The sequence below is a fragment of the Chelonia mydas genome, chromosome 8, assembly GCF_015237465.2.
Source record: "Chelonia mydas isolate rCheMyd1 chromosome 8, rCheMyd1.pri.v2, whole genome shotgun sequence".
In the NCBI taxonomy this organism is placed as follows: domain Eukaryota; kingdom Metazoa; phylum Chordata; order Testudines; family Cheloniidae; genus Chelonia; species Chelonia mydas.
This window is the reverse complement of record NC_057854.1, coordinates 4,526,682-4,550,525: the sequence shown is the minus strand read 5'-3', so window position 1 is coordinate 4,550,525 and position 23,844 is coordinate 4,526,682. Positions and strand designations below refer to the sequence as shown.

At 48.2% G+C, this 23,844-nt stretch overlaps 1 protein-coding gene across 3 annotated transcripts in view; it reads left to right on the top strand.

Annotated features, from left to right (window-relative positions):
- Positions 1-12,336: 12,336 nt before the first annotated feature.
- Positions 12,337-23,844, top strand: part of LARP1 (La ribonucleoprotein 1, translational regulator) — a 77,440-nt gene continuing 65,932 nt past the window's right edge. Inside the window, exon 1 of one of the 3 annotated variants that reach the window (XM_037907961.2) lies at positions 12,337-13,009. In XM_037907961.2, coding sequence (XP_037763889.1) covers positions 12,529-13,009 — 481 coding nt within the window. In that variant the 5' untranslated portion in view covers positions 12,337-12,528. The remainder of the gene's footprint in view (positions 13,010-23,844) is intronic. The other 2 variants (XM_037907960.2, XM_037907962.2) reach the window with 2 other exon arrangements.

Sequence of the window (23,844 nt, the reverse complement as noted above, 5' to 3'; positions counted from 1 at the left end):
AGGGCTGAGGCTAGGACACGTCCTGCTTCACCCTGGAACTAGTGTGAAACTTGACAGGCCTATAGGTGCCCCACTGAACCCATATCCCCGGGCCACTTTGTAGGTCTTGAATTAGCCTCAGGAGGATGTTGGGAACACTGGTGCCTCGTAGGGCCTTCCACAAGACAGCCCTATTGACTGAATGCAGGTTTACCTTTACGTCTACGTGTGCTGGCGTCAAAGGCCAGTTGACTTCACGATGGATCTCAGATAACAGACAGAGAGCAAGTGTAGCATCTATTGTAGATCACCCTGCTTGCTCTGGGCGAGGACATTTCACAAGGAGAGGGTGGAGCGGAGTGAAGACCAGTGTGAGGATTTGTCCAGGAACAGAGAGCAAGAGTTGTTGGCCTACAACTACTGCACTCATTGCGCGAGCCTTTCCCCGCATAGTGTGGGATAATGATCCCTTTCTCCTGCTCTCCTGGTACCTTCCTAGTAGACCAACCCAAAACAAACAAATGCTGCACTGATGGCATCCTGCCTTCGGGTCCAGCAGCACATCTGTGTTGCAATTTCAGAGGAAGGAGATTTAAAAGAAAAACCCATGGGGAGTACTGTGCTTTTAAAAGAAGACACCCATCTTGGGTGCGGTGATGGGTAACTGTACCTTCCCTTTGCTTCATCTGTGGATGTCACAACACTTTACAAAGGTCACTAGCAGAACCGTGGTTGAGCCAGGAATAGAACCCAGGTTTTCTGAGTCCTAGGCCAGTGCTCTAGCCACTAGGCCATCCTGCAGCAGGCATAGAGCCCATTATTATTTTATTTCATTTCATTTCACAGTAGTGCCTAGGTGGTGCAGCCATGGAGCAGGACACCATTGTGCTAGGCACTGTACAAACACAACAAAAATACAGTCCCTGCCCGAAGGAGCTTGCAATGTACCAGTAAGACAAGAGACAACAGATGGATACAGACAAACCAATGGGGGAGTACAAGGAAACAATGAGATCATACTGGTCAGCATGGCAGGCAGTGGTCTCAAGTGTGTCATTATTAGTTACCCCTCCAGTGAACAAGCGTTGTCTGTAGCATCTTATTCCCGACGCCTTGTTTTTGTCTCCCCCAGAATCTTTTCTAGTACTTCTCCATTACCATATGTACCAGCACCATCCATAACTCTTTTAGCATCATACCAGTGGCTTGCCTAGCGTTGTGCAGAAACTTTTCCCCAAACTACGGTTAGCCCATGAGAAACTGAGAGTAAACTTTGGGTCCCAAACTGTGCTTTGTTGGGATGAAGTGTTCGCTGATTGGCTGGAGCGCACAAGCCCCAGTCAGAATGCAGCTACTGAATAATGGTACAGTAACTCACCGCTGCAGAGCTGACTGTGTCCGTTATTTAACATGCTTTACTAAAAATAAACTGCTTGCACTAGACTACAGTCCCAGCATCGCTTTTTCCAGCATTGAAAATAGCCTTCTCGGCCTTGCCTGGGTATTTAGTCAGCTGCTGGGGAATGCCATCCTGTGACCATGTTAATTTCCACCGACACAACTCTGAACCAGAGGAAGTCCCCCGCAGTGGTTTATTCTCAAAGATATGACCATTCCTCGTTTTGCTGTCAGGTCCCAGGGGTTGGGGAAGTGTGGAGGCAGAGGGGTGACAAAGTCATCTTCAGTTGCGTTAACCCTTGGTACATCTCAGATAACAATAACAACAACAACATAAACAGGGCCTCTGCATGCGCAGAAAGCCTTTTCCTTCACCATCCTGATGCCAATTCTGTATGAAAGCTGAGTCAGAGTTGTATCCAGTGGGTTTGCCGCTGTATGCTAGTTAGTGTGCTCTAAACTTGTTTGCCTCTCGAAGCTCTAGAAGTTTGCACACTACATTGAGGTTTTAATTACAAATACCCTGGTTTGTGCTTTTGTGGCTACTGTGCTTGGCGTTTCTCTGATGCAGGGACAATTTTCGGATGGCTACAGCAGAGCTTAAACGCATTCACTAAATAACTGCTTTCCTCTGCAGACAGGCTGGATTCTGGAGCTCTTTAAGTATCCGTGTACAGCCAGGACATTGCTTACATTTTTTCAGGTGCTGTGTCATTGTTCTAAACCCAGAGTCCATGGCTGGAATCTTCTCCTACTAAATGTTCATGCTGTGATAGACATGAACAATGGGACCCTGAAATTATGGAATGAATGTATATCACATTAGCTAGCATGGCCTAAAATGGGATGAGCTAAACATTTCATAGGGGACACACACTGTTCAGTGGCATTCCCAGGGAGGAAGGCAGGTCCGGGTGTTAGGGTCTCTTTCCTCTTCTCCATTCCAGTTGTGTTATAGCTTTCAGCTTCCCAGCAGAGGTTGACTGGGCAGGGCTTGTTGTCGGAGCTATTCAGTCTAGTCTCTCCTCAGCGGTTCTTCTGCATGGCAATGCAGAGTGCTGCATTAGGCCTCCAAGCCAAGTCAGCAAAGCAAAGCCTGCTACCTCTGTGCAGTTTATTAAAGGGGGCTGCCAGAGTGCGACTGAAGGTGGCAGAATTTGGTTTTGTACGTTTCTGAGACCATGACCCCAGTTAAGTACACAGGGCCAAATTCTGCTCTGTTTGATCCCAGGCAGCACCACTGACTCCTTCAGAGGGGTTGCATGGGTGTGGGGCTGGGCAAAATCTGGCCTACTGGGGCTTATTCTTTGGAGGGGGAAGTTTTTGGTGCAGGGTGGACAAGTTGGCTTTCACTGTACCTGTGTGCTGGCTTCCCCCTGGATGGATGCGCCCCCAATGAGCCCCTCCCCCCATGCCAGGCCAGGGTTCCTGCCATCCCGTGGGGCAGTGGGTGGGGCTAAAATGGAGTTACTCACTGTGTGCCAACCTGCTCCGAGCTCAATTTTATCACAGATGACTTCATTGGGGATAATGCATCAACGCAAACCCTTTCCACTGCAATGTTTATGTATACAGGCACGCTGTTGACATAGATCTCTTAATCCCTGCTCTGTGTACCATAGCCTGTGCTTATACAATAGTAGCCCATGGCCTGTTGCTGGCACTGCACTTTACTTCATTACTGAAACCCTTTTACCTCTGATTCACTGACCAGTTGCTGACAGGGTGTTATTGCAAGGCTGGAGTTGTTTAGCTGGGCATGCCACAGTGTCATAAGGGTCAGAGGGGGGGACACTTAGCTTAGTGGATCTTCAATTTCAGGGATGGGGGGGGAGGGCAATCGGGGATGGGGGTGGATCAGCTCACACTTCAGTGATCTGGTGGCTTCGATGATGCAGGAGCTTAATGTCTGGGGAAGCAAATGAATTGCCTGTGAGGCTGGGGTAGCTCATCTCCCACCCAAACCTCCCTGATCCCTCCAGCCGAACCCACGGCAGGACACTTCCATTTAGAGCCCAAAAAGCCAGAGTGGCTTGATGTGTTTTTAGGGCTGCGTCTGATCTCCTTTCCCCTGCTTTCTTATTGAAATAGCCCTAGCAGCTAAACAGGGAGCACGGAGATGCTGCATGTTCAGGCCAGAGAGAGTGACGGAGAGCATGCAGCGATGACTCAGTGATATTTCAGTGCGGGGGGAAAGCTAGCTGAAGTGGGAGTGTCCCTTTCCTTTCTCCCCCACACGTCCTCCTCAGTCCAGCTCCTGGGTGTGCGGCCCCAGAGGTCTGTGATAAGAAAAAGCTGGAAAACTGAGCCCAGCGCAGCACCTCTGGAGCAGGGACGGGAGAATATCGGTGTATAGTGAATAAAAACCCCACCCACACATCAGAGCTCCAGGAGCTTCCTGAACTGCATCCTCCATCCATATGACACTTAAAAAGCCTACACTAAAAGAACGTTATGGTTGCAAAGCCAGCACTCAAAAGTTAATACCAGTCTTCAGGTTGCCTGTGCCAGCTTAATTCAGCCCTCTTGGCATACACCTGATACCGTCTTTGATGACATGATCACATGCTACTTTTCCACAAGTCCCCAGGCTCATCCAGTGCATCCTTCGGCTCCCTAAGTGTAGGGTAACCAGTTCGCACCCACCACCCCTAATCATTCAGGGCTCAGAGGGGGATATAGCATCATCTGGTGCCAAACTGATGGATTAAACTGCACCTTTATTATGGGTTTGCACTGGCACAGCTACCCTGGTGGCCAACATCCTAGTGTAAACCTATGTCACGCTTCCCTCCAGCCCCAGGTATAAACTGGGCAGGAATACATTTAGACTGGAAATTGGGAAGTAGAGGAGGGAGGTTCTGGAACAGTATTTCCAGTGGGACTACTGGTGAGGGGGGGAACCAAACTAGTTTTCAGATGGAACTTGGTAAATTTATTAACAGGATGATATTAGGGGGTTGCCTGCGATAGCAGAGGACTGGACTCGATGACCCAGGAGGGCCCTTCCAGTCCCGTGTTCCCCAGTCCAGTTACAGCAAAATAAGGGCAAAGATTACACAGCAGCTTTCCAATACACAACGCCTGGGATGCTCGCTGACTGCTGTCCTGGTGACTCGTTCTTAGTGGCAGGGAAAACATCTGCAAGCTGCAGTGGATCCTCCCGACTTGCTCTCCCTAGGGAAGGAGGTTGTTTACAACACTTGTTTCTAGCTGCGTGTAAAATGGCCTGTTGAACTGTGGCCATGTGTACACTTGTTGAGCGAGGGGAAGTGTGAGCGGGTCTCTTGAATAGTGCACGTGCAACACATCTACATATTGGCCTGGAAGACTCAGACTGCGAAGCTGAGAACCTGGCCCATGGTGTCCCCCTCAGCAAAAGCCCGTCTATGGGAATACAACAGGATTCATTTGCAGTGATCCTCTTATTCCATGGATCAAAAATTACTCTCCCAAAGCCATTTATTGGTCTGGATACGGTTGCCCTTCAAGGTGATCAGAGGGGTTTTGAGTTATAAGGATCTGCATGGAAGCAATGTTATTCATAGGGAAGAATTTTACACCTTTCTGAGAATCACATGGCTGCAGGTAAAGAATTTTATGGGAGTGCCAGTTATAATCTGCCTGTTGTGCGTTGGTGTTAAAATGCAGAATAGAACTTGTGTGCATGCTTGGCTGCTGATTTTGCTTTTGTGCATGGCTGCGTCTGGACTGGAGACATGAACTGGTGGGAAACTAACTGATGGAACTGCACAAATGAAAGCACAGTGCTGCTGCGGAAACATTAGCCATCCTGATTTCAGTGGCCACAGTGCGTTGCAGCCACACATGGCGCTCCCTGGTAGCATTATGGGGCCCATGGATTGTTTCACCTATTCCACAACGCCTGGTGCAGCTCCCTGCAGCATGGCACTGTGTCTGAGGTTGACATCTACTTGCACCTGCTTGTATTTTTTAGAGCTGATAAAAATTTTGGAATTTCTGTCCTACAGGAAATTCTGATATTTTGGCATTGTGTCTTCATCCTGATTTGGGACACAAATTTGAAATATCAAAATGTTTTCTGGAACAAAATACTGTGAAATTTTTCTATTTGGAGTTGGCAAAACCTTTCATTTTGGGCCAGTTCAATATTAATCTGCATCTGAGCCGTAAGCTCACGTCCCTATTCTCTCCTGCTAGACTACATCACCCTGCGTCATTCCAGCCAGAGGAGAGCTGCAGTGCATCATGGGAGATGTAGTCCAGCCAGAGAGCCTGGCTCATAGGGAAGAATGGGGCATATGAGACAACTGAAATACATCTTCCATCATGCACCGTTGCAGCTTGACAGTTGAACATCAAACTAACTCAAAATGAAAGGTTCAGTGTGGTTCAACACTCAAAATGTTTTGATTTGGGTCTTCCTGAGCCAAAGGGAAATATTTTTGTTTAGATTTTCCAGAGAGAAAATTGAAAATTTTTGGCAAAATTTGGAGGGGGAAAAAAAGAAACCACCAGACACGTTGTTACTTTGTTCCCTAGTCTAGTCAAGGCCCTAAGGTTGACCATGACCAGCTGACAAGTGTTAAACACTGTCCACCCAAGATGAGAACACTTTTAAAAACAACACTTGTGTTAATTAAAACTTGGTAGCCAAGTGGTGTTTTAAAAAGGTGTTAGTATCTAATGTAGACAACATTTAACAGATGTCATGGTCAACCCTAGAATCTAGGTGTTGTCTAGACTCTAGACTAGGGAAAAACAGGGTTTGGGGGATTTTTTAATGCAATTATCTAACAATTTAGAACACGAGATAGCACCTAGTGGAGACACCATTTAATTCCTTAAAAAAACCTGTGTTAATGATCGACTCTGAGAGGAGAGGGACTGGGCTAGGCTACACCACCACCAACTAACATGATTGTAAAGGTGTTTAAATTGTGTCTACACTGGGCATCCAGGGGGTTTCAAGTCATCTTAGCTAACTTGATTTAAAAAAAATACCTTTTTTTTTTAACTCTAAACAAGGCCTAAAGTGATAACGTGTTTTTAAATACTGTTTAATTAAAACATGTTAGCTGGGGTTTTAAGAAAAACACTGCATCTCATGAGACTCCCAATAAAATTGTGAGATGGCAACACTGCTCTCCCTAATGCAGCTGTGCTGGACCAGGGCAAATTGGGATTTACCCCAGTACAGCTTCATTTAGTAACTTACCAAAGTAAGCTCCTATATGGACTAAGATATCTGAAGACAATGGAAACCACCATCCAAGGCAGTAGGCCACATGCAAGGCTGGCAACTGATTGCAAATACAGTGGCTCAGCCTTGGGCTCTGTGTGTCAGAGACAGAAAGAAAGGCAAAACGCCAGCAGACAGTGAGAGAAGCAGTTGTGAACATGGCCCTGAGAGGGAGCGCAGACAGGAGCTCCTTGGGGCACAGGAGTGGCTTGAAAATCATGAGCAAGGAAACTTCCTGCTGTGGTCTGTCTCTCCTGTGCTCAGGGAAACAGGGCTTTGTGTGCATTCTTTGTAATGAAACAGGATTGTACCAAAGAAGTACCTGACTCATCGGAACATCACTTTCTCCTCTTATGGGAAACAACCTGGCAGAGCTCCAAATATTGGCTGGCCGCTCAGGCCGAAGGAGTAGTATTATTGTGGCCATTCCATACAACTTGCCACAGTGCTGCTGTGGGGAGGCGGGCTCCTGGCATATGCCCCAGCCCTACCGGGTTTGCTAACGGACTGAGCCTAGTTTGGTTCCATTGTAGCACAGTCAGTGAGATACCTAGTAGTTCAAGTCTTCCCTGCTGGGTATTGGGGGATGGAGGAGAGGAACTCAACTAGCATCTGCGAGCTGAGGAAGTAGAGATAGGACTGGAGTATGGGTAGGTTGCTAGGAGTCTGTTTACACTAAACTTAGTCTTTGCCTGCTCTGAACACAGCTCACCTGCAGAGAGGTAGAAGGCACTCTCCTCAACCAATGGGCTCAGAACATTCCTCCCTTAAAGAACAGTGATGCTTGGGAGAAGACCAGCAAAGCACAGTAATTGGACCAAGGCCATGTATCAACTTCATAGATATGTAAAAGTGGCTTCCAAGGAAGAATGTTCTCTCTCTCTCTCTCTCACACACACACACACACACACACAAAACACCTGCTGAACTATATTGAGATACATTTTCAAAGCATCACATGGGTGTTTAGAGATGTTGCCAATTAAAACCAATAGGAATTGCACAGCATGCCAGACTAGGCTCTCAAGAATTCAGATGCCCTGCACAGCAAAAATGAGAATTGTGGGTTTTTTTAGCCAGAAATGCGGCAAACCAAATCCCATATATGAACATCCTCGAACCTTGGGAGAAGCTCAGATTGGATACTCCGACATTTGCCTGGGCCTGTCTATCTAGTTGTAACTAACTTTTGTGATTTACTTCCTGGTTTCTTAAAGCTATCCCAGAATGTGACACATACTATCAGAAGTCTCATTGCAATCCTTGAGGCTGCATCATACTGTGACCTCACAGATCTGGGAAACCCTCAGGGACTCAAGAAGGACCAAGAGAATCTCAGAGAGGGGAAAAAATTATTTTAAAAAGTTAGGTAAAACATGCCTGTGTGCTGAATGGCCCACACAGCCTGGTTAATGGAGTCATTTAGTACTTAAATCTAGCCTTCGTTTTTCATTGCTTTACAGTTCATCCTTAAGGCCAAATTCTGAAAGATTGGTGTCAAAATTGCATTAACTCACACATGATAACAGGTAACTGAGAGCACTATTACGGGTTCTGAATGTACCACTTGAGCACTACTGTTTGCAAATTTGGCCCTAAAAATCTCAGTGAAATCGGCAGATAAACTCTCTAAAGCCTGGCACTTCCGAGGGAATGTTGCCATTCTGTGTGCATTCTGTGCTGAAATACAGCAAAGAAAGCACAGCTTCTAGTTCTTCAAACTTCATCTTTCCACTCCACGTGGTGAGTCCAGTGCATTTCAGTGGTATTGATGGTACGTTCCCCATCTCAGCAATCGCTGTTGAGCATTAAGATGTTAGCCGCTCTCTCTCCCCCCGCCATTCCGCTTGTCCTTACAAAGCCTCACTAAGATTTAATTTAACAAACCTTATTTAAGTTTTTCTTGGAGCAGTCTCATAATGCTGCTTTACAGGGACTCAGAGGTGATCACTCGCAGAACCATGAAGACGAGAGCAGCTGTTTGGCTGGTTAGAGCAATACAATTTATCATAGACCGTCTCCTCCTATTAACGTAAGCACTAGACCAAGCAGGTAAAAGACCTAAGTGCCAATAACATAGATGCAGAAGGTGCTCTGTAAATAATATACTCTCTGTAAATAGACACAGGTTGTACAGAGCAAAACTTAGGCAAAATGTTTTCAGATTTTTATACTCTAACCACAGAAACTCCATAAAGCGAAAACCCCAGCCATGTCGGTCCAAATTAAAAAAAACCTGCTGAATAACTAACCCGCTGAAAACCAAAGTTTGCAATGGAAATGACAGCTTACAATATAGAGGTGCTGCTTGGGTGGTAACCTCCCATCTTCTGAACATCCCGCTAAAGGAGGAAGAGACTGAAATAAAATGTGTGCAAGTATTGTGCATCCTCGTGGGTGTGTGCATGCCAGTGCAGACTTAGTTGTGTGTTTCTCTATACTGTTTTTGGGCATAATGTATGTTTGAGTGTGTCTGTCCTATATTTATTATTTGTTATTACTGTAGTGCCTACAGCCCTAGGTATGGGCAAGGACCCCAGCATGTGTGTCTACATGCTCCTTCTTTTCTGGGCCTGAAAGCATAATCATAAACATATCATCTTTTGGTATCCAGGCGTTAGTTTTGCAAACTAAATATAGAAACAGCTGTGCCCAAAAAACACTGACAGGTAAGTATGACAGAAGCAGAAACGAGGGGGTGGTAGCAGCAGCAGTGTTCTCGTTCCTTTGAGCGCACCCAGAACAAGCTCCTGAGATGCCTATCTGTCACTTGCACCGCGCCCTGGAAATAGTCACATCCGAATGGCACCCTTTCCCTGCGGGTGGGTTTGAATGACTGTACAGTGCAGAGCAGACAGATTGTTACCATGACAAGCTTAGGTGTGGCATGGACATGACAAATATTTCACAGGGGACTACAATGTGGCTGGAATTAAGGAAGGGTAAATAGGACCAGTTGCAGTGGCTGTAGGTATTCCTTGCAATTTTGTAGCTATAATTTGACTGATGCTTCTACCTGGACAGTCACATAGACAGGTTTTTACACGTGAGCTCTCTATATGTGGCGTCATCAGGAAGGCGTCACTTGTCAGATTCTTGAGGATGGTGGTGGGTAAGGATTCATTTCCCTTCTCCCCCAGCCCCAATGGCTTTCTCATGTGGGACCCCATATGGTTGCATCTTGTCATCCCCCTCCTGTTTATTGTTTGTTTGAAGCAGCTAGAGCAGACTGAGAAATTTTCAGTGCTGGTGACACTCACATCTGTGTCCTTTTCATCAGATCCAGGCTTGGCAGTTTCCTTGCTTTTCCAGTGCCTGGCCAAGGACTTCAATAAGAATGAACTGGCTGAGACGCCATCCACATAAGAGAGAGGTGATGATGATCAAATGGGGGGGTGGGGGAGGAAAAGCAAAGAAATTGACAGGGCCTTGTAATGACTCCATCTCTTGCTGGAGTTTGCCCACTCTGTGCCAAAGATGCTCACAATCTTGGGGCACTTCTGTGCCTCTTGCTTGTCCAACCACCCGAGTGGTCTTGGATTCCTAGATGGCAACAGTGGTTGGTCCCACATTCTTTTCCATTTGCAGCTAGCTGGGAAGTTGCCACCTTTTCTTACTGATGTGGACCTCACCTCAGTCATGCACAGCTTTGGCACCGCTAGGTTGTACTGCTACAGTGAACTTTACTTAGGGCTGACCCTTGAGATAACTGGGAACCTTTAGCTAGTGGGGAAAATGCAGCTGATCCACATGAGCATGTTATCCCTATGCTCCACACACTGCATGGCTTCTGGTTTGGTTTTAAACACTATTGAAGTTGTTGGTTTTAATCTATAATGCCCTATTTGTCTTAGAGACCACAAACCAGACTCTCCCCTGGGTTCTGATTCTTTTGTGCCTCTTTGGCAGCACAGAGGCGTCAGAAATCATCTAGATTTGGCCAGCTGCAAATTATCCCAATGTGTGGGGGGGGGGGGGGGGGGAGGGGGGAACGGACATATCAGCTGGCCCAGAGCCAGCATAGCTGGATTCCGCACCATTCCCACATCCAGCTCTAGGATGGTGGGAGCACAGTGCACTCTGGCAATTGCCAGCTAGGGTAGGTTAGAGGAACCCCTAGGACTGTTCTCTTGCCCCATGGGCCACCATGATATCTGAACGGCTCCTGACAACAGTACCTAAGTGTCTCTCTTTGACAAACACCACATGAGGAATTGAATTGGAGACCTGCATAGCGGAAAGCACAGGTCTCTACAGCTTGAGCTAAGAGCCAGGTTCTGAACTGGAGGCTGCAATGGACTTGCATGCTCTGTGGGTCAGGCACAGAAGGGGACATAATGACCAATGAGTTACAAGTACTGTTGAGGGCTGGAGGCAAGTCATTCTCCGTGGAGGGGTCTTGGCTATTTGAAACTCCCGCTGGGGGTCTGTTAGAACTTTAACCCCTATTGTCCTTCATAAAAAGGTGCAAAGTTCATCTCTTCATCCAAGACTTTGTCTAATGTCTTTTCTTTCCTATTTTTGTTTCATGACTTTTCTTTCATTTTCCCCTTTCTTCCTAACAGCTAACTTTAAAAGCCCCCTCTTCCCTTTTTCCCATGCACCACTATCTTGAAGCTAAGCTGTTGCTGCAACTTGTCGTGCTTTCAATATTCCTCGGGGTGTCTCGACTCTGTGAGCGCAGCTCCTATTATACGTTAAATACCAGTTCTTCTAGATGGAAGGTAGTGCTGGAGAGAAGTAAAGCATTGCCTCAGCTATTAAATATAGAATATGGGATCGCATGAGGCTTGTCGTGAATATAGGATGCCTTGACTGAGAATCACTGCGGTATTAGACCAGTCTTGTCGGCTGTGGCAATAAAAAGGAGACAGCCCCCCACGCCATCCTTTTTCTTAGGGGTTTTTTGGTTTGAAGTCCTACTTCCCCGCTGTGAACTACATTAAATCGGATGGAAACAATGTGAGTTTGGGAGGATCATGGTGACAACCACCAATAACAGGTCAATTATACAGTGGTTTGAAATGTCTGGTATGGAAAATACTGCAGATTAGTTGATAATTGGCAGAACCTCCTCAAACGTATGCACCTGTACACAAGGGAAAATACTAAAGTAGGATGACAAGCTATTCAAATCCCATGCTGTATTTCCCAGTCCTGCCCCTAGAAGCGTCCCCAGGGCCATGCCAAGGGGCGTGCTGGGAACATGGAGACAGCTACGGGCTGGGGAGTGCAGGGCCCAGGAGCTTTGGGGCGGGACGGAGGGTGACCAGCCAGCAGGTGTGAAAAACCGGGACAGGGGGTGGGGGGTAATAGGAGCCTATATAAGAAAAAGACCCCCACAATCGGGACTGTCCCTATAAAATCGGGACACCTGGTCACCCTGGGGTGGGGGTGGGGTCCTGGGGAGCAGCCAGGGGCCTGCACAGAGGGGAGCTGGGGTGCAGGTGCGGAGCTGGGGGTGGGGGGGAGGAGAGCAAGCACCCAGCCCGGAGCAGCCAGGGCGCCTGTAGACGCAGGCTGCCCCGCACCCCCGGGGCTCCTCCCCCTCCCGCAGGCGCTGCCCCTTTAAGGAGCTCCTCCCGCCGCCGCGAATTGCATCAGGCGCGTGCGCGCCGCCGGCCCGGGCCGTCCCCCTTCGGCGTGCGCGCTCCCCCCCCACCCCTTGCCAAGGCGGAGCTGGCGCTGCTACGTGCGCGCGCGGCGACGGGCAGCGAGGGGGGGGGGTGCGCGCGCGGGCGCGCTCCCGTGCCAGTCGCGTGGTCTCCGTGCTTCTCCATATTGCTGCGGCTGGAGGGGTGCCGCGGGCGGGGGAGCTGGTGCAGGGGAGCCCCCCCACTTGCTCCGGGCGGCGTGCGGCTGAGCAGGGCCCCGCCCGGCGGGGGGAGCGCCTGGAGCAGGAGCCGGGGGGGGGCGGCGCGGCGCAGATGGCGACCCAGGTGGAGGCTCTCCTGCCCGGCAGCCGCCTACTGCCCGCCGAGGAGCACGGGCTGCTCATCAAGAAGCCCCAGGAAGGGGCCCGGGAGAAGGGCGAGCCCCTCATGCCCCACGGGGAGAAGGCCACCGCCGAGGAGGGCAGCGGGGGCGGCCCGGACGGCGGCCCCAAGGCGGGGGGCGGCGGCCCGGCGGGGGAGCAGCCCCGGCGCAGCGCGGCGCCCAAGCCCCCCAGCATCAAGCAGCAGAAGGAGGAGAGCAACAACCAGGAGAAGGAGAACCTGCTGCAGCAGCGCGGAGGGGGCGAGAACCGGCTGCTGGGCGAGGCGGGGGGCAGCAGCGGCGGCGAGGAGGGCGGCGAGCCGGGAGGAGGCGGGCGCAAGGAATTCATCGAGGCCCCCCCGCCCAAGGTGAACCCTTGGACTAAAAACGCCCCGGTGGCCGTGGTCACAGTCAACGGACAGTCCCCCCCAGGTGGGTCCGGGGGTGACCCCGGGGCGGGGTGCGGCGCGGTGGGGGGGGCGGGATCTCTGGTCTGCAGTACGGTGACTCTGGGGTTTTTTTTTTTTTTTTTTGTCCTCCAACCCCACCCTACTTGGCTCCGTCGCTGTTTCATCTGTCCCCTGCCTCGGGGTCCTGTCCCCGCTCAGCCCCCACGCAGGAGCTGGGGGAGTGAGCTCGGGTGGGGTGCGTGGGGCTGGGGGCGGCCGGAGGAAAGCGTGATCGCAAAGGCCTCGGGCTCACACACACACACACACACGCTCGTCCAGGGCACACGGGAGCTGCCTTTTTTATGAGAGGCTTCCCCCCTCCACCACCACCCAGGGCCGTAACACAAATGCTGAGACGGGGGCCCCGTGTGTGTGTGTGTGTGTGTGTATGGAGGGGGGGAGGTTTGTTCGGAATAGATCATAGACCCCCCCCCTCCCCCCAGTTTAGCGTTGCCATATTTCCCACACTGTAAATGCTGAATGAGTCTATTTGGCACGGGCCAGAAACAGAAAGCGCCCTCCATGCCCTCGCTGGCTGGCTGGAGTCGAGTGCCAAAGTTTGCCCGGGTGCTACGAATATCGGGACTCGCTGACTGCGACCCGGCGTGGGGAGAACTAAACGTGTCATGTGGCCTTGGAGCGTGGAGGGGGAGCCGATCGCACGCCGCCACTCTCGGCCTTAATCCTCGCCGGGCGCATGTTTGGGGGGGAGGGTGCCCGGGGGGGCGAGGGTCATCTGGGGAACGTGGATCTATGATTTCTGTAGCAGCCCCGGCTCTCTGGGAAAAGGGGAGGCTTGCAGCCTGTGGGAGCCATGAGGGCGGAGAAGCATGTGTGTGCGGGGGAGGGGGAGCGGCGCCCAGCCCAGGCGGAGCGGCCCGGCCGGGCCATGCGGCTCTGGGGCCCGGGGGGAGGGGGGGAGGGCGGCTGCTTTCGTGCCCAAGGTTCCACGGCGCTGTTGCAACGTTCCAGGCCGCGGTGCGGACGTTCCACGGCGGCGGACTGAGCGTTCGATCCGGGCAGCGCGTGTGTGGGGCTGGGTGGCTGCGCTCGGAGCTTCCTCCCCTTCCCGGCATTCCACTGCAGCAAGACAACGTGGTTTCTTCTGCTGCGAGCATGTGATTCTCTCTGCCCTGCCTCCCCCCCCCGGCTCGCCGCGGGGCCTTCTCCTCTTCTCCCCCTTTCCCGGCACGGATCGCCCCCTCTCCCGCCGATTTGCGCCCCAGCAAGAATCTGCAAAGCCTTAGAGGGTGACAGACAAGCTGTGCTGGGCTGGGGGGCCGCGAGGGGGAGGGGATCTGCCAGCCCTCGCCCATCCCCCATTCCCTACCCTGCCTCTCATGTGTCCGATCCAGTGCACCATTGATCGGAGCACGCTGTGTCTTTGGGGGGGGGGGGGGGGGGGATTCCCCTTAAACCCCACGTGTTCTCCATTCTCACAGCGGCCCTGCGGTGTGTGGGGAAACGGAGTTCTCTTCCTCCTCCTCCTCCCCACGTGTGCGTATTCCTCTGTAGCTTAATGCGGCTGGGCCCTTGACTGCTGTCTCCCTTGCTTTGCTGGCACGGTGACATGTAGGCCTCAATCCTTCATTTCTGTGCAGTTCCATAGCTGGAGTGCGTAACCCTCCCTTCCCAGCATTGAATCTGTGTGGAGGATGGGAAAGGGAGGGTGAATATGCTGGACAAACAACACTCTCTCTCCCCACCCCCCCTTTGGAATAAATCCTTGGCCCAAAGGAAATTCAGAGTAGCTTTCTGGTAATCGTGCATGTTGCAATGCTGATTCTGTGGTGTAACTTCAGCCCCTCTTCCCCCAAAAGTTACTGTGGGGAGGGAGGGGTGATTCAGTTGTAGTTTAGTAACAACTGCCTTTTACATTGTGCATTCTTCCTCCCACCATTCTTTTTAGGCCAAGATTGGAAATGCTGAATGCTTTGCATTTCCTTGCACGTTGTAATAGATATTCCCTCCATCAGGAGAAATAAACTGTTTTAGCATGAAGGGAACCCCTGCCAGGAGAAAATACCGAGAATTTTAAATTGATCTCTCATTTATGAGGGCTTTTTAATTTTTCAGCCTTCCTTTGCAAACTTTCAATTACATTCCCAGCTATGACATCTGGTTTCTCATCAGTGCATGTGCCATCATTTTGCAAAAGCTGGTACCATCTAACATGATGAATCATCATAGTTATTGATCTTTGGAAGATGGACAATTCTGCAGTATCTGCTTGGAATACTTTTTTTAGTGGGAAAGAGCATATAGGAGATAACTTAATGGTGCACAGCAAAAATCTCCGTGGAGGCAAACTGCTCTAGTCTGTGAAACCGTGGAATGGTGTAAGAATGACTTGTCTTAACAAAGTTCTGACTGTTTTGCTGCCTCAGTTTACTACTTGTTGTATGACCTAAAGCTGATCTCCTCACACCTTCGTGCAGCGGTGAGGATTCCTAATGCTGCTTTGGTGGGCCGCATTCTGTAATAGCCATTCTCTAGAGTTTTTAGCACTTCTAGCATTTTCAAAGTGCAGTACAAACTTTTTGTGATTCAGGAGGCTGATCCAGTTGGTTGTGATGTAAGCAGAACAGAAAAGACTTCATCTGTTACTTTCTGCGCATATCCTCTATGTAGAGCTTTGTGAATTACAATATTTATCCTAAACTCCAAAGCTATAGGACTACATACTTGCGTGAGAATGGATTAAAAGTATACCCAAGGTCTGCAATAAAAGTCTTTTGACTTGCCTTCATCTCTTATGCATTAATATTTCAGGTTTTAAAGGACAAAAGACGGCATGTTTTGGTACTGGTCCTGTTATCAGGATGGGAAAATGTTTGTTTTTTCAAAGAAAAAACAATGTACTTCAAGAAAGATACAACCAGTGTTCAGCACTTGAATTGCAACACTACTAGGTTTTTCTGGGGGTGTGTGGAGAGAAACTCCACAACTTATTCTTGTGGGGAAAATTAGTGGTTGAAAGGAAATAATATTGTAACAACCTGAATTCTGTTCCACTCAGAGTCAGAGTATTCCTTAAGGTGTTAAACAGTGAAATTGACTGGTAGGGCATTTTCTGGAGCTTGGCAGCCTTGTCTATAGTTCACACAATACAGGCCTTGTCAATATTATTCTGCTCTTTTGCTCTTGGGGCATTGGTTTTTTTTTTTGCTGCCTATTAATTCACAGGAGGAAAAAAGGTGTTTATTTTACAAACATGGTTGTCATAAACTAGCCAAGTGGACAAATTCATGGCTGAGCTGCCTGATGGGCTCCATCTTGAATATATTTCCTTCATTTGTAGATTTCAGTCACAGCAAGAAAAGTTCTTTAACTACTTTTGGAGAGTGTAAGAAACCCTCTACCACAAGCTCCTGGAAAGTTACAACGCTTGTATGCCCATTTCACAGATACATGTTGGTTAGGAAAGTTTTAAGTTGCATGTTAGAACAGTCTTTAAAGGTCTTCCAAGCAAATTGATTTTTGCACCTGTTTAATGGTGGCGTTCTGAAGCTCAAATATCTGTGGCAGTTTAAAGTTATTTTTCAAAATACCCAGAATGACTAAGAATTTACTGTAGAACTGCTTTCAAAGCTGCATTTAAGTTATAGAAGTGTAAAGTATCCTAGACCTGATCCCTGCAAGCTAGTCTGCTTGGGTGAGCCCTTGTGGAGACCTGTGGACATCAGCAGAGCTCTGCAGAGGTACAGGGTTCCCTCCACATAATTGCCTTCGCAGACTTGGGGCCTTAAATATTTTTAAAAAAAAATTTAAACTCCATCATGCATATGCTATAAGCCAACAGAACAGAATTAAGTGACTAAAGATGCTCTTTAGGCAAAGGCCTCTGCTCAGAATCCGAGCTTTTCGACACTGTTCTGTGCTGATGGTATTTGAATTCAGACTTGCAGTACCCCTACAATTCCAGTTCTGGGCATTCCCCACACACAGTTGGTAATTTTCTCGTGTTGTATAGTGGCTTTGAGAGGTATGTGTACTGGGACTCTGGCAGGATACTGTAAAGCAGGATTTACAGCAGGATCTCCAAAGGTGAAGGGCTGCTGCACCTGCTGAGATGGCATAGAAGAAGTTGCAGTGAATTTGCTCAGATTCCATTAGTGTTGTATGCTCAAAGTCTCTCTGACTAGAATTTTGACTAGTTATGTATTCGGGGAGTGACTCAGAGGTATAAGGAAGCCGGGGAAATATTTAGTTGGGCTCTTAAAGATTAGCACAATGGTGATGTTTGTCAAATGCAGGAAGACTTGTATCTGAATGGTCTCATAACTTACATGGATACTGGTAATGGTTTCTTTTCTTTTTCTCCTTATTACGGTCTTGTAACAAGATCCAGGTAATTGTAGCCCCTTGGTACACAACTTACTATGTGTTCACTGTTATAGTCTAAATAAACAAAGTCAGTAGCTTATCTCGCATAGACAACCCTATAATAATAGTGTGTATACAGAAGAAAGGAAAAATATCTTGCAAAGGAAAAGGGTAGTGCTTTTGTTTCCAGAGGTGGCTCTACACCAATTTTAATATATAAATTTCAAAAACAATGTATCAAGATTTTCTTTATCTCTAGGTAATTTTTTGGAGAAAAGGAATATGACCTGAGGAGAAGCCTTTAACAAATCTCCTCCTAAAATATTTTGTGTAAATCTTCCCCCAATTGTGCAGCTGCATCGGTGTTTGCAAGGATGTATGCGCTAGTGTGGACGGGGTTCGTGTGTTTCTAGCACCCAGTTGTGGAAAAACTGCTGCACTTGCTTAAAGAAACATTGTATCAAGGCACTTATTGCTCTTTAAGCACTACTATATTTTACAGCCTCTGTTGGAACCAAGACCTGCTGGGTTTTCATGACAGTGCCAAAAATGGCTGAGTTCTGTCTACATTAGCTCTTAACGCTATTACTTGCACTGGTGCAAGCGCACTGTTGCTGGAAAATCTGTACAGCATTTTCTAGTGTAGACATAGCATGTAGTGGTCTTTTTTTTGTTTTTGTTTGTTTTTTAATGCAGTTTCTAGCTCACTGTCTGGTGTATGCTCTCTTTCTAGCTGATCTTGAAGGCCAAGTAAAGCTTTCCAAAAGACACCTCTTAGCTCCTTGTAGCAAGAATCAATGTCCGCTGACTCCTGTTTGGAAAGAGCATAAAATAATGTGTGGGTAAGCACAGCTGAGGCTAACTTGCCACATGAGAGGTGCGGGAAGAGGTAGCATAACCCTACATTGCAATTACGCTCCCTTTCATCCTTCCCTGACTGTCCATGGGGATGCGTCCCACAAAGGTGTGGGGAGAAGCACTTGGAACCAACTCCCACCAGCCAGACGAGACACAAGTGAGAAGATTGCTTTGCCGTTGGCACATTTTCATCTAGGTAACTTTTCATTAGACTCTAGAAAGGTAGTCACTGCTATTGTGCCGAGTAGCCAATGCTTGGTAATCCAGCACGCGCTGATCTCCAAGGTGTTGGGCAACTCTTATTCTGTTACGGCATGTAGCTGTGTAGTGCTGTTGGCTTTGTTGCAACAAAGACCTAACGTCACAGCAAGAGCTCTGTTCCCCTTGATTTCATTTCTTCTGAAATAGCCTTTAGTCCTGATCCCACAGCTCAGGTTTGAGTAACTTTTTGTGTGAGGGGACTGGAACTTCCTGCCCTGAAAGGTTAAAGGGCTTTTTCTCCTCCCCCACACACCTATGCCCTTCAGCTTTATTCTGGACCTTTGCTCTGTTCGGCACTGTTTGTTTCAGGGAAGGTTGGGGAATGCAGTGTATTCAGTGAGCTGATTCATAACCCCTTGTTGCTGGGAGTCGAGAATTCCCTGTTATGATGCTAAGCTCTAGATGTCCAGTACTAAGGAATTAATTCAGGTGATTCTTATCAATCTTTGCTTTAAACCCTTCCAGCTTTTTTTGGCATCGCGTCTGTGGTATGTGCAGATTGTGAAACTAGTGATCATTCAGGCTGAGATTAGCCTTGGACACCTAACTCCTTTAGGCCCATTTGAAAATCCTACCCAGTAATATTTCTGATATCCACACACACAAATGAATTGAGCGCAGACATGTCTGCAACGCTAAATGGGCAACAAGGGCAATGGGTTGCAGGGTTCTGTCACCCTTTCCCTATTATGATCCCATATCCTTTGGCATTCCAGTAAGTAATGTGAAATTGTATTTGGGGCACACCACATACCATCCTAGACAGGGTGCAGTGACAGAGCTAAGTAGCTGAAATACAGGGCTGCCTTTATTCAATCATTTTTGTTAAACGTTCCAAGTCTACTTCCCTTCTCCAACTCCACCAGAACTTGTTATAAGGGCAGATCAGGTGTTTTCACTTTACTGTAAAATTTTTTTAAAGGGCACAGCCACCACATTTCCAGCTGCAGATAATGCCTGCATCTGTAAATAGGGTGACTTTTTTTTAGAAAGTTCTGAACCTTAGTGAAAAATTAAACCTAGTATTTGCCTAACTCCAGACACTAGAGGATCTTGGTAGGCTTTATAAACAGAAACTTAAGCCTCATAATATTCCTGTGGGATAAGTATTGCCCCCATTTTACTGACAGGTAAACTGAGGCATGGATGTTGTCTTGCTGAGGGCCGTGCCTTTAACCTCTGGGAGAACTAGGAAGAGAACAAGGTCTCCCAATTTTGTGCTCTTTTTAAACCTCAAGACCTCAATGAATCAGGATACTTGGGTTCTAATCCATTCCTAGCTCTGACATACACTTCTGTTGTGGCCATGGGAGACACTCCTGCTTCTCCCCTCATTTTAATATTACAGGCTCTCATGCCCAAGGCTGTATGACCAGCTGCTGAGTGCTTAATGGTTGCCATGTTTGCTCACCTATATGTTGGTTTCACTCTCTGCAGCTCTAATTCCGACTTTGGTATGCAACTGAGGCTCTCTTGGGTATGGAAGGTGTGCTGTAAAACCATATTCGTGAATCCCCTGGGCAGGCTGAGCGGTTACTGTAGAGCTGAAATCTTCTGTCGTTGATGTGCTAGGATATCTCGTTGTTATGCTGGGAGCATCAAGACTCCAACATCCCCAGACATCTCCTGTGCTGTTACCTGGCCTAAAGTAGAGGTGTGGATGCCTTGTGCAAATGTGTGGTCTTCCACGTCTTCGTGTTTCCATCTGCTTTTGCTGTGTGCTTCACTTCAGATCGGTGTTTTGGTCCCAACTTTGTGTTCTCTGAATCCAAGGGTTAAAATTCTACTGAAAAACTATGCAGAGCTTTGTACCCAGTGAGCGTATTCCCAACCGTAAATCTGGGGAAGCCACTGAAGTAGCTGAAGTAAAATCCGGTAGCCAGTGATAGTCTCATGACCGCTTAGCAGGTAAGCGAGGGGGAGAGTGCAGATGAGAGGTCTGTAACAAGTTAATGTGACACAGCAAGAGCTTATTTAAAACAGCTGTTTGCGTGTTTGAACATCTCTGGTCAGAACAAATGGGAGCTGAATGTGGCTGTTGAATAAGCCGGTTAGAAGGGTTCTTTGCAGAGGGAGTTTTGGCTCATGGAAGGTGTGTGTGTGTGTGTGTGTGTCAGAATGGCTGCTAGGTTGAAAAGCCATCCCAACCTAGAGTGAAAATTGGGATTAGCCTTTTGGAGAACTGGGTCTCCTGGTGGCTGTACTGAGACTGTGCAGGGTGTATGGCTTCCTATGCCTGGCTTGATAGGTATGGTTGTGGAGGCTGGTTTGTGGCCACATTCAGTGTCAACATATTTCTAAACACATGGTTCATCCTTTAATTGCAAGTTTTCAGAAAATGTCACTGCCATGTTTTTCTGAAATCCTAGCTGGGGTTTCCTCTTAATTTGCAAAGAGCACATCGTTTGCACTGTGATGGGATAGCTTGTGGAGGACTAGTGTGGACCGATGCCTGCACGGGCCCCTTCCCAAGCAGGCGAATGTCTGCTCTGGGGGCTGGAAGGCTGCAGCATGCCAGTTCCAAGACAGCTCTGAGCTGTTGAGGGTTATAATGTATAAAAACTAAAGCGGGTCTGTTCTTCCCCACCCAGCCCTTCACTGTATTTTGATTAGTCCCTGTCACGTGGGGTAGGAACTCTGCATGCAGTGCCAAAGCAACGCTGACTGGATTAGGAACTCAGTTCCCTCTAAACTCTGTGGCCACGCACCAGCCTATTAAGTGCTGTGCGGGCACTCGGACTACGACACGGAGAGATGCCTTTCCCCGCCAGCCCCAGCCCTGGACCTGCCGCGGCTGGGGGAGAGGTGCCCTTCTCCCAGCTCTGGCCCCAACCCAGTCCTGGCTCGGACCTGCTGCAGCCAGGGGAGAGGTGTCTAGCCCCAGCCCCGGAGCTGCTGTGGCGGGGAGAGGCGCTCCCCTCTTCCCCCCCACACCCCACCCCAGCCCAGGGGGGAGAGCTGGGGGGAATCCTCTCTCCCTGCCATAGCCCCGGGGAAGCCTGCACCCCAAACCCCTCATCTCCAGCCCCCACCCCAGAGCCCACCCAGCCCTCTGCCTGAGCCCCTCATCCCAGGCTCCACTCCTCTGCCCCGGCCCTAAGCCCCCTGCCACACTCCGAACCCCTCAGCCCCAGCCCCGCCACATGAGTTTTGTTATGTGCACCAGTGTGGAGGTGATGTCACATACCATGTCCATATTGGTGCACATGACGAAATTCTTTCCGCACATGCGTAGGGGAAAAACTAGTGGAATCCTGGCTAGGGGTATTCTGTTATGCAAGGAGAGGGAGGGCGGCTGAGAATTAGTGACCTTGGTCTCAGACCTGTACCTTACCTCCAGATTAGTAGCTGATTAATACAGCTTTGTTCCAGAAGTTCATTGCAGTGGGAATTTCCCCAAAGCTTTCTTGCATTTGGGGTGCTGTCAGACAACAACATGGCCGGCAGCTGAGTGTAGTTTAAAACTTAAAATGCAGATGGTTTTCTGTCATCTCTTTCTGATCCTTTTTGATCTCCACTTGGAAATGATGAAGAGCAGCTGCCACTGCAAGACCTCCCTATGGCTCTGGGCGCTTTTGGACTGGGTGATGTGATAAAATCAAATCAGTTAGAAATGGAAAAGACCCATTTAATGCAGTAGTTCCTGTGCCCTGGGATTTACCATGGGGAGCATGAGCTGATGCTGGCAATGTCAGCAGTTGCACTTCACAGTCCTCGGTGCACTGGCAGAGGACCTGTGCAACAGAATAGTTTATTTACTAATAAACAGTTGTGGAACCCCTTCTCCTTCCCAAGTTGGTGAAAAGACCCAGCAGATTCTCTTCTGTCCTCCCTGCCCACCACCTTCCCAGTAGTAGTAGAGGTTTTTTTGAACTCGCTGTCTAGTACCTGTATGAACGTAACATGTTTTTTAATACTAGATGCATTAGGCTGTAATTTAATTCTGTTAATTAAAACTTGGAGCTATTCTAAAAGGTTAAAAGGCGAGTGTGGAGAACATCAAGGTTCTTACTGTGCCCATTAAGCATGTTAGGAGACAAGAAAGTTACAGAATTTCCAAAAACCTAGAGGAGAAGAGGAGTGAATCAGGTTGTTGGTGATAGGAGATAGCGACTAGGTGGAGTTGGCTGTGATAGGATGTTGGAGAAAGTGGACTAGGTGGAGTTGGGTGCTGTAAGAGGGGCAAAGTTTGCTAAACTAAAGCTATGGGAATGTGGGTAGGACATATGATGGTGTGATTCTATACAAAACTGGCTAGTTCACTATTGATTTCCCCCCCCGAAGTCTTCACAGGGTTTGAATTCACCACATGGGGGGTTCTCATTCCAACTGTAGTAAACGTGAAACCTGCTGGTCAATACTGCAAAAGGGTAATTGGTGATTACCAAACCTAAATGTTACACTAATCTGGCTCACTATGCCTGAAGGTGAAGAAGTTGAAACAAACAAGTGATTCAGTGGAGTGAAGTAACGAAAACTGATTTATAGTTTTAAGTAAAATTCAAGATGTTAAGTAATGAGATGAAGGGATTCGTGCTCATCTCCAAAATGAGCTGCTTCAGATTCTTCATGGTCAAGTGGAACATCAGCTATGGAATTGGAAGAACAGGAACATCGAATTTGTTCCTGCAAGCCAGATGCTTTTTTACCACCATGCTAGAAAGGAAGCCATGATGGTATCTTCAAGTCCCTATTCCAGGCCTTCCAGCTTCTCATAAAAATTAGCTTAATGCAGAAGCGATGTCTGCTCGTCTTTGACTCCCCCAACAGGAAAAAGATAAAGTATTGTAAAAGCCACTGAAAAGTAAAGACTTGAACTTGATCAGAAAGTTGCAGCTTTATTCTTCTGTGATAACGTTGCCATCCGTGTAGCACAAGATGAAGTTTTAAGAAGTGGCTGAAGCACTTTGAACCTGTCTGGAGCAGTATGTCCAGGGAAAACTCAAGTTGTGTTCAAGTTACTGCAAATAAAGAAATGGCAGAAAAATTAAAGCAAAGAACCAAAAGCATAAAGGATGATGTTAATGGAAGATAGTTAGTTGAACATGAGAAATGACCTAGTCGTGGCCACCATCAATATGGGAGGGAAACACATTCCTACTTAAAGCTGTTTCTTTTATCTGAAAAGGAAATGGCAGAATATTGTGCACAGGTTGCCTTCTTTGCTAGAAAGGCAGAGAAAAGTTAGATCAGGGATTTCTTTGTCATTTGCATGGACAAACGAAAATAAAAACCCTGTAACTTTTCACAGGTGCAGTCATCACTCTGACCTGCTTAAGTGTGGGTGCTGTCTATGTATTATTTCTCTGTCAAGGTTTAAAGTTCTTAAACCATGTTGTGAAAGTTCAGAAATTCCACCTTTGGCCTTACGGT